We start from the raw sequence: 14,016 nt of genomic DNA on the forward strand, positions 1-14,016 counted from the left end.
GGTTATGTAGGCTTATTACCTGGAGTAGAGCCCACAGTCCCAAGCATAAGACATGTATCAACGACCGATAGATAGCCAGCTGCACGAAATTTATCTTAGCATAAAATTGAAAGGATGTGTTTGATGTATGTGGGAAAAGTCACAGCCCCTTTTCCCTTCTCTAGACCTGTGGCGCACCCTTCATACCACGGTCAACGATGGCCCACTGATTGCCTCGCGGTGTCCTCTCCTTGTGCTTTTCTTTATTTCATTTCTGTTTATTCTGATCTTTCTCTGAGATCAATCTCTAGTCTCCAATGCCTGCCTACCTGAAATCACAGTCAAGCCTTGTTTCTTTTATCATTCTCAGTATGACCATGAATAAAGTCGGGGACGCAAATCCAGAACTGCCAAGTTGATCAAGTTTCGTGGGATGAAGGCAGTGTTATTGATGCCCTGCTCAACACCGACAGGTGAGTATATGCTTGTGAAGCGGTGTTTGTCTTTTTGAAGAGTAAGACCTTCCAGTCCTTCCTCGCTCGAGGACCGGGAGCAACCTTACACGGCGACCTATGTCAGGACCCCTGCGGAGCCACCAAGGGCCTGCCAAGCTAAGGGGCTGGCTAGGGGCTAAGGGTCACGAGAGAACGTATATATAGGCTGCGGAGGGCCTCCCTAAGCTACGGAGGGCTAGAATTTAGATATATTCCAACCCCTTACCTACGTTCTATTTACTACGGACCGCGTATAGAAGACCTCTTCACTCTACTCTAAACAACGCTCTGACAACCTAGTACAAAACGCTTCGAAAGGAATCAAGTCACAATTTCGATCTTGCATCGCAGACAGCATTCTATTTTGTACTTCGTATCGGATTTTTGATCCAAACTGATCCTGATACGTTCGCTTATGTTTGTCGTTGCTCGGCCACAACACTTACTTGTCGCAGCTTCGCAGTAAGCTTCGCAGTATCAACATAATTAGGGACAAATAGCAGAATACGTCGTCACAATGAGCCAGTTCTTGCAGAACTGGCATGCACCTACACTACTTTCGTATGTTTGCCATCCGGGGTTCGAGGACCAAGCAGGAGGACATCATAGGGTTTCCCTTGTCACTAGAGCACACGGCTCTCGACTGCGTAGTATCTGTCCGGCCCGGGTAGTCCATGGACTGCTCGGTCGATCCTTGAGCTTCAAGGAAGTGGTTTGGAGTGACCTAGAGTGGTGGGCCACAGGTGGGACCTGTTGTCCGGGCAAGCAATGGAATGAGGCGAGCGCGCGTAAAAGAAAATCCTGGCCGAGAACCGTTTTCCGCGTAGGCACGCAAGGCAGCAACCTTGTAGCTCCCCACATCATCCCCACGCCCCCATCGTGATAGCTTCACAAGCCCTATCTCAATCGCGGGCCACAGCAAACTCACGACCCACACCGAGACGTTGCTGCCTTGATCTACTCATCTGCCATCGCCGCTTCCCATCGACCGGCCCCTGGTCCAATCAGGGATAGTTCAATTAACGCGCCGTTGGTCTAGTGGTATGATTCTCGCTTAGGGTTACACCCTGAAGCATTGCTTGCGAGAGGTCCCGGGTTCAATCCCCGGATGGCGCCCAATCTTTTGCCGGTTAGGCCCCCGAAGGCCGAGGGAGGGCACTTGGGGGCCCGTGGGCAAAAAGCACTGACTGACCCGGTCAGTGTAAGTAAAGATCCCTCCCTGACTCAACGGACGCATTTGAAAGTATCCCGAAGTTCACTCGCCGAGACAGCCTAACGCCTGGCTCAAGATTTGGCAGCCTCAAAGTCTAGTGCGTTCAACGTTGTGATCGATGCAGTATTTTTTGTCGCTAGTATTGCCTCCCGAAACGGCGTTATGTTGGTCTTTCCCTGCTTGCCCGTCTATTGTTCTGATGTCTATGGGGCGTCTATTGGAAGATAACTCAAACAGCCTTCTTCTACTTAGAAAGCTCTGTTACGCGACGTTGTCGAGCTTGAAACCTCCATTGACCCTGGTCTGGAAGAATCCTGTAGGGTCGTACTCAAGGGCAACGTCTTTCATCAGAGCAATGTTCTCAGCGCCGTACGTGCTGAGGGGATCCTGCTCGGGAGCGGCATAGGGCAGGTAGCGGAAGGGGATGTTGCCGTCAACTGACTTAGCGTATGCCTCGAGCTGGTGGGTGATGGTTGCCAGGCGGGAGCTGAAATAGGCCTCCTCGGCGCGTGTATTGAGTGTTGCCTCACCCGCGAAAAGAATGCCATCGTGCGTCAGACTGTCTTGTAGTCCGAGAGCATTTCCGCCGGAGAACTTGGCAACAACCTTGGGCAAGGGCTGGAAGACGAAGTTGAGCGACCAGGAGGCGTTTGGGAAGGCCTTTTCGGCGTCTGCGACGAGGGTGTGAAACAGTTCCTCGGCTTTGTTCATGATGCGCTTGTCGTTGTGAAAGCAGAGCGTGTACCAGGAGTTCCTATCAGGTAGCATCAGCATCAGTGCCTCCGTTCGACATTTCACCATGTTCAACTGACCTCTTGCCACCGTTATCTTGCATGACTGCAAGGAGTTCGCCGTAGGTCCACCTCGTGCGCATATCCATGACAGCCGTCATCTGGTCCATCCCGCGGAAAGGTCGAGCGTCCTCATCGCCCGTGGCACTCATGGGGATGGTGCCCATCATTGGAGCTGCAGCACCTGCATTGTAGGTATACATGACAATCATGCTGTCTCCGGGCTTCTCCTCGCTGTCGGAGATGACCTCGATCATTGAATCCACAAGCTCGTCCTTGTGCTTCCAGTCGACGAACATGATACCGCCGTACAGGGTCTTCTTGGGGAAAGTAGCCATGTCGAAGCGGGTTACAATACCAAAGTTGCTACCGCCGCCTTTGAGGGCCTTGAAGAGCCGAGGGTTGTCGTGCTTGTTGGCGTTGACTGTACTACCGTCGGCGAGGACGACCTCGTAGTTCACAACGTCATCGCAGGCAAAGCCTCGCTCGGCAATGAGGAATGAGGTGCCTCCTCCGAGGGTGAGACCTGCGACACCAACATTTCCGATGCGACCGCCTGTGACACCAAGTCCATGCTTTTCGGTTTCTGCGAGGACGCTCGCCCATCGTGAGCCAGCACCAATCGATGCGATCTATAATGTCAGCGGAAGATCGAGCAAGTTAGATCAGATTGAGATATACTTTGCCACACGTCGAATTGTGTACAGACGTCTTGTTGAAAAGAGAAAGGTCGATCGTCACGCCATTGTGGACGTTATTGCCTCCCCAGTGACCGTGACCACCGCCGCGGACGGCGATGTTCCAGGATCCGGCACCGCTCAGAGGAGCTAAAGCCTTGACCGCGGTGGACACATCAGCTACAGTCTTGGGCTGAAGGATGCAGAATGGCCTCATCTCCGCCACAGTGGCCGAGTAATACGTTCCCAGAGCCCGAGTGTACGTGTCATCCTCGCTTGCTGGCAGCAGGAGGCTTTCACCAAGTCCGGCATCAATGAGCGCATCACACTACAAAGCCCTACGAGTCAGCTTGTTCTCGCAACAAAGTATGTAACCTGGGCACCAGCAAGACCGCTATATGTCTAGTCAGTATGGGGTCGAAGCAACTTACGCTTTTGAACCCGGTGGCCTGGGCCTGGCACACGCCGGCCAGGAACGTAGCAGCGGCGACAAGATTAGAACTGCGAACCATGTTAAAAGAATGTGATGAGCCGCAAGGCCGTATGAAAGAATGAATGGCTGTAAGAGCTGGTGAGACTACTCATGGTGGGAACATGGTGGCCACGAGGGTGATGTGGCCAAGTTAAAGCACGTCGCGCATCTGCTGGTATTCTCTCCATCAAGCCTTTGGCATGTTGAACAACTCGTGATACCCGTTCCTGTATCCGAAAAACACCCTTGCGCTCAGGGGAACGGCCCTGATTATTCGGCAGGAGACTTACAATCTATTGGCTAGTACGGCCTTGGCATGCAGCATTGAATGACATGCAAGGTACTCGTGCATGAGGTGCAGTTCCGGCGGAAGCAACCCATGCTTAGTGCGCCAGGGTTCACGGAGGTACAGTCGTTGGAGATTGCTCTCTTCATGGTTTTAGCAAGCCTGCTCGGCTCACTTGCTAGGCCCCGAGCGAACCGGGAATGCGAATTCTAGTGAGGACCGAGGAATAGGACACATGGCGGGGCCCCGTCCATCACTCTTGTGCTGCGTAAGTTGCTCGAGAGAAAGACGATGATTTGAGTCGATATTGTGTGTTGTGTGTTCTCGGCTGTTTGAACGAAAGACCCTCCTAATGCTGAATACGATCCGGCCAAAACTGCGTGGACAACGCGCCCTAGTATTTGTGCCCGAATACAGCCTCATTCCGGTGTCCCTATTATTCACCAATATACGCCTGCCTGGCAACATGGACTAAAGAAAAAAAGCAACTCTGCGGATGTGTGCTGTGGGAATGACGATGCAGACAGACAAATATGCCTAGAATACTGCGCACTGCCAATTCGACCTGGTCCAAAATCCCCGCCTCGTTGCTCCATCAAGACACACGAAACTGCGCTGCATGCAGGACGAATTGAGCGTAGCATCCATGACGGGCAGAGGGGTGCTAACCTCTTTTCTTGGTATCATGAACCCATTTATGCTTCTCTGATCCTTCCGGGCTCTTCCCGAAAAGTCACCTGGCGCCACAGAAAGCACATGTCGTCAAGTAGAAGTGACATTGTTGGAACCCCGATTCTTTTTCTGCTAGGGCTACATATACTCTAACGCCTGAGCTAAGATGATTCACATCCCCGCATGTGCCTCGCGGCAACAGTTCCGGCGGACGCTGTCCAAGCCCAGGGTTCCTAAACGCGCCAACCCCGCCCCTAGGCTACCCACCAGTGGGTGACGCCAGGCCAGCTGAGGGGACATCGGGCGATCCTTTTGTCCACGGACTGATGTTGATCAGTGTGTCGGAGCTCAAAATCAACGACAAAAGCTGACTTGCAGTCGATTCTTGTTACTTTCTTCCTCCGGAAGAGTATGCTGTTCCCCGGTCACAAGCGCGTGAGCCATGTGCCAGCAAGTCGCTACCGAACCCGTGTTTCTGGACCATAGGACTGCCCAGGAGATTCTCGGCATGTGAACCAACTCCGATGCACCAGTGTGGCGAAGCCAGGGGGTAAATTCTTCGTGGACACCAACCCCTGGATCAGATTGAACACCTCTTTTCTGCCGCTCCAATCCTTGAATCCATGCAGGGAAAGTAGACCATACTGGGAAGGGGGGGGGGCAGACCTTCGGCTCATAGTGGGACGAAAGCACTTTTTGTCTTGCTTGGCTCCTGGACTAGGGTTGCCTGACTTGCCATTCTGCTGTTGGCCCTCGGAAGTGAAACTGCCAGGAATACACTGCAGTCACAAGGATGTTGAAAGCGTCGCAAACTTCAGTACCCTCCAGGGGCTTCCCAAGTGACAAGTACAGACGGGAAATTGAATCTTGGGTTCAACTTTTCGTGTCGTTACCCTGTCCTCCAGCAATCTATGTCCGAACAGCACCAGATCCTACAGGCTTTTTGCCGAGTCCTAGTAAAGACGCACGTGAAGGGTTCCCGTCCAACAAAAAGCTGACACCTTTGACATGGAAGATCTGTGCAGGGATTGCCATGGCTACTTGGGTTCAAGTACTTGTCTTCTCCCTCTGATGTCGATCCGAGGGCGAATTTTCTCGCTGCCCTCTTTCAATCCTCAATTGCAAGCGAGGCCACCCACGGCAACAAACGAAATACACTCGAATCGTCGCGCACGTAAGTCGAAATGGAATACATCCCGCCCGAAGCGGTCGACAATGCCGCGACAAAGGTCCTCGCGTCCATCTGGCCAATGGTTGCCATATCAACAATCTTCTTCGCCCTTCGAATCTATTGCCGGGTCACCCGAAGTGGTCAGACGTGGTGGGACGACTACATCCTCGGCCTGGGGTGGCTACTTCTCTTGACGGCAGCCGCTGTCCTGACTGAAGCGATGCTCTTGGGCCACCTAACGCACCACGAGAAGGATCCCTTGAAAGTGGGCGTGTTAGTCCGCACGACACACACCTGCCATTTGCTCTCACTGGCCTTAACGAAGGCGTCATTTGCCGTCACACTGCTACGGTTCTCGTCGAAAATACAGAAATACATCATCTGGTTCATCATTGCCAGCATTGGCTTTCTCTTCATCTTCCATGTATTTGCACAGTGGAAGAAAGTCTGCGGAGATATATCACCATACGTGCTTCCTGGACAGTGTTGGGATGTCAAGAATCCGGGCATCATCAACATTGTCAGCTCTTGTAAGCGCCTCAATATTTTTCTCGCTGACCACCACCGGTCGCTAATAGTAGGCAATGTAGCCTATTCGGCTCTGACCGATTTCGTTCTTGCGTTTCTGCCCTGGAGAGTCATTTGGGGATTGCACATGAACAGGGCTGAAAAGATCAGCGTCAGCGTAGCAATGAGCTTTGGCGTAATGTATGACACATGAAGGCTACTGCGAGATATCTTCACGCATTCTGTGTTCAATTCTGGACTGCTAACAGCAAGCAGTGCTGGCGTGACGGGCATCATGAAGGCTGTACAGAGTGTCACCACCATGAATCCCTTGGACAAGAAGTGTAAGCGATCCGCTGCCCCACCGCGTCTACGAAAAAACATGCACTCATGAAGCCACTCCAGTTCTTCACAATATTCTTCTCTTCTGGGTATTCTCCCTCGCCGAACCGAGCTCGACCATCATCGCGGCCTCCGTCCCCGTCCTGCGCGTTCTCATCCGCGACGCCGGTCGCTCTACCAACTACGCTGGCTCCTCTCCAGGGCCCAATGGATACCTCAAGTCCACGAACAGCAAGTTTCATGTTCACTCGCAGGCAGCAACCAGACGGACAGCAGTCCACCCGTCGGAGGCTGCACTCGATGACGCTGACAGCGACCGAAGCATTCTCGGCAATGATCATCAAAAGTTCCCGACAGGTATTGCGATGACGACAGAGATCAGTGTTGAGTTCGAAGATGGAGGCGGGCAGCAGCAAAAAGGAAACGATTCGTACGAGATGCAGCCGTCGCGGCTGATGCGACGGACGTCTGTGTTGGGGGGCGATGCCGGGAGGTCAGTTTCTCGTCAAGTGTAGATCTATACATGGAGTTACAAGAAGTTGTTTGGGAAAGTCACTTATGTTCAATGCTGTAATCTCTTTTTGGAATGAGAAACATTTGTTCATCAACAAGACTCGCCGTGCCTCTTAGTTCCCGCCTGCTTCTCTCACCGACGTGCCCCATTGGCGAAATCAGGCGCCAGATGCTGCTGCTCTCAACAGTTTTCTGATAAAAAGAGTTCCCAAGGAACAGAAAGCTTGTTGAGAATACGCTGAGTCTCAAGCTCGGCTCTCATAGACCAAGATCTGCTGACTTAAAGATGATGATCAATAGCCCTTGCATGAATATGCTAATTTAATTACATATAGTAAACCTCCGCAGACGCACGCAAGAAGAATCTTGCGGCTTAAAAAGACAAGAATCTGTGCTGATTGCCATCAAGTCCATGCATCAGGTTTGACCGTCATCGGAGACAGATAATACGTTGCTCCCACTTTGATATGAATACTGTGGACCAGACACATCAAGTCTAATGCAGAAGACAAACATGTGCGAAGACATGAAAAGCGGACATAGAAAGGACATAATGTACCCAGGTGGATTAAAGCTACCGAAGAGTGACATGTCGAAACCACATAATTGCCTAGGAGTAGTCAATGTTTAAACTAGGATGGGTGTGTTCGTAGCAAGCGAGGTACTTCGCATCGAGAAAAGCCTTCAGTGGCCTTGATGGCAGCTTTATTATAGCTGTAGGTAGAGGTAGTACGGAGAATCGTGTAGCCCATAGAGAACATATAACTATGGCTGCCGTTATGGCGTGCAAAATGATGTAAAGTTATGCGTGATCAAGATCAACGTCTCAAGCGAAGGAAGATTCTCTGACTGGCGACTTTTTTGTCTGCCAAAACGAATCTAGTTCAAGTCCCCCTCGGGCTTAAAAAGCCTGGGATGTCTCTCCTACGAGACTGTACGTGATCGCTATAGGAAAGGGGTGAATAAGAGAGGAAATCCTAGGGTTGTCATCAGTTGAGGGGGCGATGGTTAGAGGGATTCACTCCTCAAGAAAGCAAACGAAGCATTGCTGGGCCGTAAAAGATTCGATTACCAGCGCGAGATAATCATAAGGTACCCAAAACTGCCGAATGATCTAGATGCGTGGCATAGCAAGTCGCTCTTCCAACATGACTTTCAGGCCCTGAAAGCCTTTAATCTGGGTCGTGTTTGAAAATAATTATGAAAATTACTTATCAACTCTCCAGAACCCAGAATGAAAGTCGAGTTTGGATAATCCTGAACGGTAAGTCTCCTAGTATCTGATTCTGGCTTCGTTTTCGAATGTTGTCAAGTTCAACTATAATGCAGGCTGATGCAATTTCCGTTCATGTGGCTCTGAGGACTCATCAGTGACTGATTGTAAGAATCGTTTCAGCCACAACGGAATGAACACACGAGCGGTTCACTCTACCATGGTATTGGGCGAAAACTTAGCGTTCCACAACTGTTGAATGGCCGGAGCTGCTTAATTCGTACATGCTTTAATGTGAATATTCAGCGCTTATGCCATTCTGTTAGACCACCTAAGCCCATTGCTGCGCTTGCTGTTGCTCCCAAATCGACCACCTCCAACACCAGCATTGCCTGTGTTACCAGCGTTGCCAGCGTTGCCAGTGTTGCCAGCATCACCGTTACCATTGGTATCGCCGCCATTTCGACCCCGTCCGTTGCCATTTCCATTACCGGCGCCATTTCCGTTATTATTGTTGTTGTTGCCGCCAGCATTGCCGTTTCCATTTTCACTTCCGTTGCCGTTGCCGTTGCCGGCACCGGCACCCTCGGTAGCCTCAGCAATCGCAGATGTAACTGTGCTGCTCGAAGCAGCCGGCGCCGCAGGTAGATCCGGGGTTTGGACTGGGGCGGCTTTGGTGGTAGGGTTAATATTGAGGATGGCCTCGACAGCGGCAAGGTTCTGCTTGGCTTCGTCTGTGCCGGCGTTGGCGTTGGCCTCGAGCGCCTTGACTAGGTCGGCCTGGTTGTTTTGGGTCTGAGCGAGGGTGAGTTCGAGACTCTGAGCCGACGCCAAGTTGGCGGGCGTGTTGACCTTGGGCTCAATGTCGGTCTGCTGGACAGGGAAGCAACCGCCAAAGGGCCCGGCGACGGCATTATTCCGGCAGCGGACTGTGCAGACATTGCCGGTAGAGGCTGGAGTATGATGAGCATAAAGTCTTGGAGGGGAGCCGGCTTATTCATAGACTCACCACCTGTACAGGCCAGGTCGTCGGGCAGAGTGACGGTCACCTTGAACTGCTGCGCCTTGGCTTGGGAGAAGCCGTTGGCACCGGGAACATTATTTGTGACGTTCAACGGAATCTGACCGACGAGACGGAGACCGTTGCTCGTTTGGTCAAGATCGCAAACGTAAGGGCCGGCACCATCAGCGTTGACTTGGTGGATTGTAACCTCAATAGAGCTTCCCTTGGTGACTTGGGTAACAGCATTGGCGGCCAGAGCGTTTTCGGTGTTCTCGCCAATGTCGATATTACCGGACAGTTCAGTTCGGCCACACTCGTTGACGAGATTTTGCTGAATCTCTGCGTCTCTGATCAGGGTTGCGTCCTGCTGGCAGGGAGAGATGGTCGTGCAATTGCGAGGAAGGTCGGGGTTGACTAGTTGATGTTAGTCCACAGTCTTGATAGTATCTCATCCCCATGACTTGCCCTGGAAGCCAACACTGCCCGGACCGGCAGGTCCCTGGGCATTCAAAATGACGCCGTGCGCATGGGTGATAGCCAGCACAGTTGACGCTGACAAGAAATTGGTGAAAGAAACCATTTTGTATGTGTTGAAAGGATGTCTGTCAAAGACCAAAATGTGCCCAGCACTAGAAGAGAATGAAGTACGCTAAAATGAGATGACTTCAAGCCAAAGGAGCGGACAGATGGATCAGGCGGAAACGGAAAGACTGGATAGAGGATCGAAAGACAAGACGATAATCGAGTCAAAATCATCTGGTGTCTTTATACAACCCATTCCCGAGCATGGCACATACATCCGATTGCCAAGGCTCGCAAGCTCCTTGAACATTGGGTCTTGAGTGCATCGTCGTATGGGTAGCAGTGGCCAAGGCTCTGATCATCTGCAACGGGTTTTGTTCCAGGGGTGGAGATGTGCTCAGGAGACAGAGGATACCCCTGTAATCATCGTGGGGACAGAGGATGATGGTCTACAATTTTGGCAGGGCTTTAGGCCGCCAAGCATGGCCTAAAAGAGTACGTCCAGAACGAGTCATACTATTTATCGTGCGGTGCTCAACATGCTGAGACAGAGGGGAGCAAGTGAACTCGCCGAGGCCACGTTTCGTCCGGATTAAAAAACGACTCCACCCATGTAAGGCAAGCAAGCGTCATGTCGGGGAGGGCGAGGAGCATCGCCATTGCTATTCTTTTGCATACAGTGCGTTCTGCTCTCAGCCACTTGAGAGAGTCGTCAATCGGCATGTCCAAGGCAGATGTTTGCTTCTGGCTATGAGGGAGGTAGGCAGAACCATCCCTCACACGATTGGCCATGTTAATCAAATTAGGCTGGCCGCATCCTGGAGCTTAACCCCGGCCCCATTTCCGGTAATTATTTAGTGACCTGCCACCGGCCGGAGAGAACAGAAGAAAACGCCAAGCCAATCCTTTACTGCGTGGTCGGACGACCTTGACAGGAACAGACCCGTCGATTTACGAACAGGCGACAACAAACAAAAGCCGAAAGGCGAGCCGACTTCATGTTTCGTGACCAGGTAGCTGCCATTCGTCCATTGCCTTACCTGGCGTCTATCAATGCGTCAGAACGCCTCCCCATAGGACAGACGAGTCGAGATCCACGTGATTGTCACAAGGAGGTCTCAAGACGATGGGGTATGCCAGGGTGACCCTACAACACATCTGTCGTCTCACATAACTCTCCGCCAGTCATCGTGCCATTTCAAGATGACTTTCGGCCGAGCGGACAACGGGCACATGGCCACACAGCCCCCAACGGCCATCGCCGGACCTTCTCTCACGCTTGGGACGACTCTGAAGCAGAAGTGCAGTGTCGTCTGTCTCGTGATCATGCCATGCGCCTCCTTGCCTTTGAAAGAGCAAGACTGCCAAACCCCCACACCTTCGGCCAACTTTGACACGCAGTAATGCTGCCTTGTTTGGCTCGAGCTTGGTTATCAGCGGCAAGCCCGTAAGCCTGAATTGCGCATGGAAATGACGATGCTTGCAAGAGTCAGGCAGGACTCAGTGGCCCCTGACGAATTTGCTCGGGCGAAGACTATTTTCCCAGGTCTCCTCTGTCGTCGCGCACCTCGCCCTGTGTCTTCCATGCTTGGTCTGCGTCAGGGTGGATTTTTGGGCTCTTAATCCCTTCTCTTGCCTTCTCCTTCCTCTTGTAGTCCGACTGGAATCTTCGATCTCTGTCACCGACAAAATTCTCGAAATCAAATTGCCCGGGCGCCGTGAAGCTCGTCATCAGCTCCGGCTTGCCCAAAGGCAGCTTATCCCCGCGGTCGACTTGCCACAAGTGATACACTTTTCCATACAGTTTTACCACTTCCTCCATCTCCTTATTTTCGACCAGCTGCCAGGCTGCATCTGGTAAAGCAGGCTGCGGCATGATGAGCATCCCAGATCTAACCTCGTACACGTGGCTATGCCATAATTTCCGTTCCTCGGCCTCAAGTGTTTCGTATAGCGTGGGGCTTATCATGTACTCAACACCGATGATCCGGGCAGTCGGCTCAGGACTGTCGTAAAGAATACACTGTCGTACGTCTTCGTTCAAATGGCCGCAGTAGTGATTGGCTTCGACAACTCGGGTAGGATCCGACACGTAGGCGTGAAACGCGTTGAGGTGTGCACAAATATTCTGAATAGGAGCAAAGTTCTACAGTCGTCAGTTGTGCTGATGGCTGGCAGACGCAAAGTGCTAAGAAAGATGCGAGCGAGCACACCGACCTGAGTTGCTGATGCGCCTGTCAATAATGCTTGGTTTTTGATCGAGGTTGGCTCGCCAGCCGCTTGATTCGTCTCTGGTAAAGATGCCATTATTTCTATAGTGCTTGAGAGTAGCCCAGATACGCGACCCAGGACACGAAGGCAAGCATGCAAGGTACGCAAAGTTGAAGTGGCAAGTATGAAGTTGCCTCGTTTGTTTCTCATCATTCGAGCGACATTGGAAGTCCTGCTCCTTGACACCCCATTGCCGATGGTCGACGTCATTAACACCAGCTCCGCGATGTCTGGGCCTCGTTACCCCGCGCCGTGAGGAGGTTTCATTCCGCAACCCCGACTGGACGACATAATTCATCACCAAATTAACGTCAGGCACAATGTTCATGCCTTCGGCAAGCTCATGTTTGAGGAGTCCCACATATACCTCCGTGAAGTGCTAGGTATACAGTGATACACCTGAGACTACCTTACACATGGGAGTGATAACAAAGTCACGCCACGAAGGAACAAAGCGGGGCAATACCAAATTCGACTATTAATTGCATCTGCAGTGCCAAGCCAAGGCTAATTTTACATGTACGCGAGACCATCTTCCTGTCTGTAAATTAGACACGCTGAGAAACATTCTCACGCACGGCGGCCTCGTTCTTAAGTCCAGCCTTGTCGCTGCGAAGACCAGCAGTGTCGGGATTGACACCAACGCCACTGTCAGCAGAGGCAGTGTGCTTGTGCTTGCGAGTACCGCTCAGTACTCCGCCGAGACCGCCGCTGTGGGCATGCATATCTCTGTCGCCCTCACCCTGCTCGACCTGCAAGTCTCTGTTATAAGACTTGGGGCACCCATCATATTCAACCTTGGAATGTCCCTTGCCGTCAAGGCCGGCCTTGTTGCTGTTGAGCTCCTCGAGTGTCTTGGGGGGGAGCACAGAGGTTCCGTGAAACTGAGCCGCGGCATGGTGGGTCTCATGAATGGGAATGGTTGTGTGGACGACCTGGGGCGCGATCACCTCCTTCTGAATCACGGGCTGAACGTGCTCGTGCACGTGGTGATGAATACGCTCACCGGCAACCACGGGATTGACCGAGTTCGAGTGAGTCGTGTCGTGAGTGGTAGAAGTGTCCCTGTACTGGGCAGCGTCGGCATCAAGTTTGGCCCGAACATCCTTGTCGTTGCCATGCTCGAACGTCTTATGCTCAACAGGGACAATGTTGTGAGTATGCTTCTCGGCACTACTGTTGTTAGCGACCAGATGTAAATCACGACATTGGGCTAATTACAGGGTCTCCTTTGCCATAATGGGCTGCACAGTAGTGTGGTGATGGTCCTGGTGAACCTCCTTATCGATGGCGGTCGTGACATTCTCATGACGGTGAGGCATAACATGCTCCTCCGTAATCTCGCGACGGACATCCTCCTCGACAGTGGTCTTGTGCTTCCCATCGCGGGAGACGAAGTCGGCAACGGCTTGCTTGGCTTTCTGCATTTTGGCGACTGTTGTTTGGCTTGTTGCTGTGTGGCTTGAGTTGTCGTTGAAATTGGGTACTACTGCAGTCCTGAGGTGAGGGTGACGATGCGGTGGGAGAATGAACATGTTGAACGGCCAGAAGCCTAAACATATATGCTTTTGCGGAAAGCTCGTGATGTCCGTCGCCCGAGAGCATCTTCGACGTCATCTTCACACGTCATACCTTCATCCCTTTCGAGAAATCTCCAACTACCCAGAGCTGGTACGAATGTGAATGCAATAGGCAGAAGATGGGGGCATGATCTCATCACAAAGTTGCGAGGACATGCTTGGGACACCGGGGCTAGATGCATCCGTTGAATGTCACATCTGACATGCGGCTGAAAAGATCCTAATGGCGGCGGTCCGTTGGTGTGAATGTCACAGCGAGCTGGGATGACGACTTCATCCCGTCGATCCGGCGGTAAGATTTGGGCAAAGC

The 14,016-nt window shown here is 52.1% G+C and overlaps 5 protein-coding genes and 1 non-coding gene across 6 annotated transcripts; 2 read left to right on the forward strand and 4 right to left on the reverse strand.

Moving 5' to 3' along the window:
- The first annotated feature begins 1,497 nt into the window (after positions 1-1,497).
- D7B24_001502 lies at positions 1,498-1,589 on the forward strand. The gene has a single exon. It is a non-coding gene; the product is annotated as a tRNA-Pro (tRNA).
- Positions 1,590-1,947: 358 nt separating this feature from the next.
- On the reverse strand, positions 1,948-3,666 carry D7B24_001503 (uncharacterized protein; the record flags this gene model as incomplete). Its single annotated transcript, XM_028635732.1, has 4 exons — positions 1,948-2,440; positions 2,499-3,109; positions 3,159-3,482; positions 3,586-3,666. The coding sequence occupies 4 exons, from the start codon at positions 3,664-3,666 to the stop codon at positions 1,948-1,950; spliced, it is 1,509 nt and encodes a 502-aa protein (XP_028497934.1).
- A 2,102-nt stretch (positions 3,667-5,768) lies between these two features.
- On the forward strand, positions 5,769-7,119 carry D7B24_001504 (uncharacterized protein; the record flags this gene model as incomplete). The annotated part of the gene is made up of 4 exons (XM_028635733.1): positions 5,769-6,285; positions 6,334-6,463; positions 6,539-6,606; positions 6,668-7,119. 4 exons carry the CDS (start codon positions 5,769-5,771, stop codon positions 7,117-7,119), a joined length of 1,167 nt encoding a protein of 388 aa, XP_028497935.1.
- Positions 7,120-8,639: 1,520 nt separating this feature from the next.
- D7B24_001505 (uncharacterized protein) lies at positions 8,640-9,913 on the reverse strand (the record flags this gene model as incomplete). Its single annotated transcript, XM_028635734.1, has 3 exons — positions 8,640-9,283; positions 9,340-9,747; positions 9,799-9,913. 3 exons carry the CDS (start codon positions 9,911-9,913, stop codon positions 8,640-8,642), a joined length of 1,167 nt encoding a protein of 388 aa, XP_028497936.1.
- Positions 9,914-11,040: 1,127 nt separating this feature from the next.
- Positions 11,041-12,162, reverse strand: D7B24_001506 (uncharacterized protein; the record flags this gene model as incomplete). The annotated part of the gene is made up of 3 exons (XM_028635735.1): positions 11,041-11,145; positions 11,423-12,001; positions 12,073-12,162. The coding sequence occupies 3 exons, from the start codon at positions 12,160-12,162 to the stop codon at positions 11,041-11,043; spliced, it is 774 nt and encodes a 257-aa protein (XP_028497937.1).
- Positions 12,163-12,674: 512 nt separating this feature from the next.
- D7B24_001507 (uncharacterized protein) lies at positions 12,675-13,553 on the reverse strand (the record flags this gene model as incomplete). The annotated part of the gene is made up of 2 exons (XM_028635736.1): positions 12,675-13,299; positions 13,348-13,553. The coding sequence occupies 2 exons, from the start codon at positions 13,551-13,553 to the stop codon at positions 12,675-12,677; spliced, it is 831 nt and encodes a 276-aa protein (XP_028497938.1).
- Between the last annotated feature and the right edge of the window lie 463 nt (positions 13,554-14,016).

Source organism: Verticillium nonalfalfae (genome assembly GCF_003724135.2).
Source record: "Verticillium nonalfalfae strain VnAa140/NRRL 66861 chromosome Unknown scaffold_13, whole genome shotgun sequence".
Taxonomy (NCBI): Eukaryota; Fungi; Ascomycota; class Sordariomycetes; order Glomerellales; family Plectosphaerellaceae; genus Verticillium; species Verticillium nonalfalfae.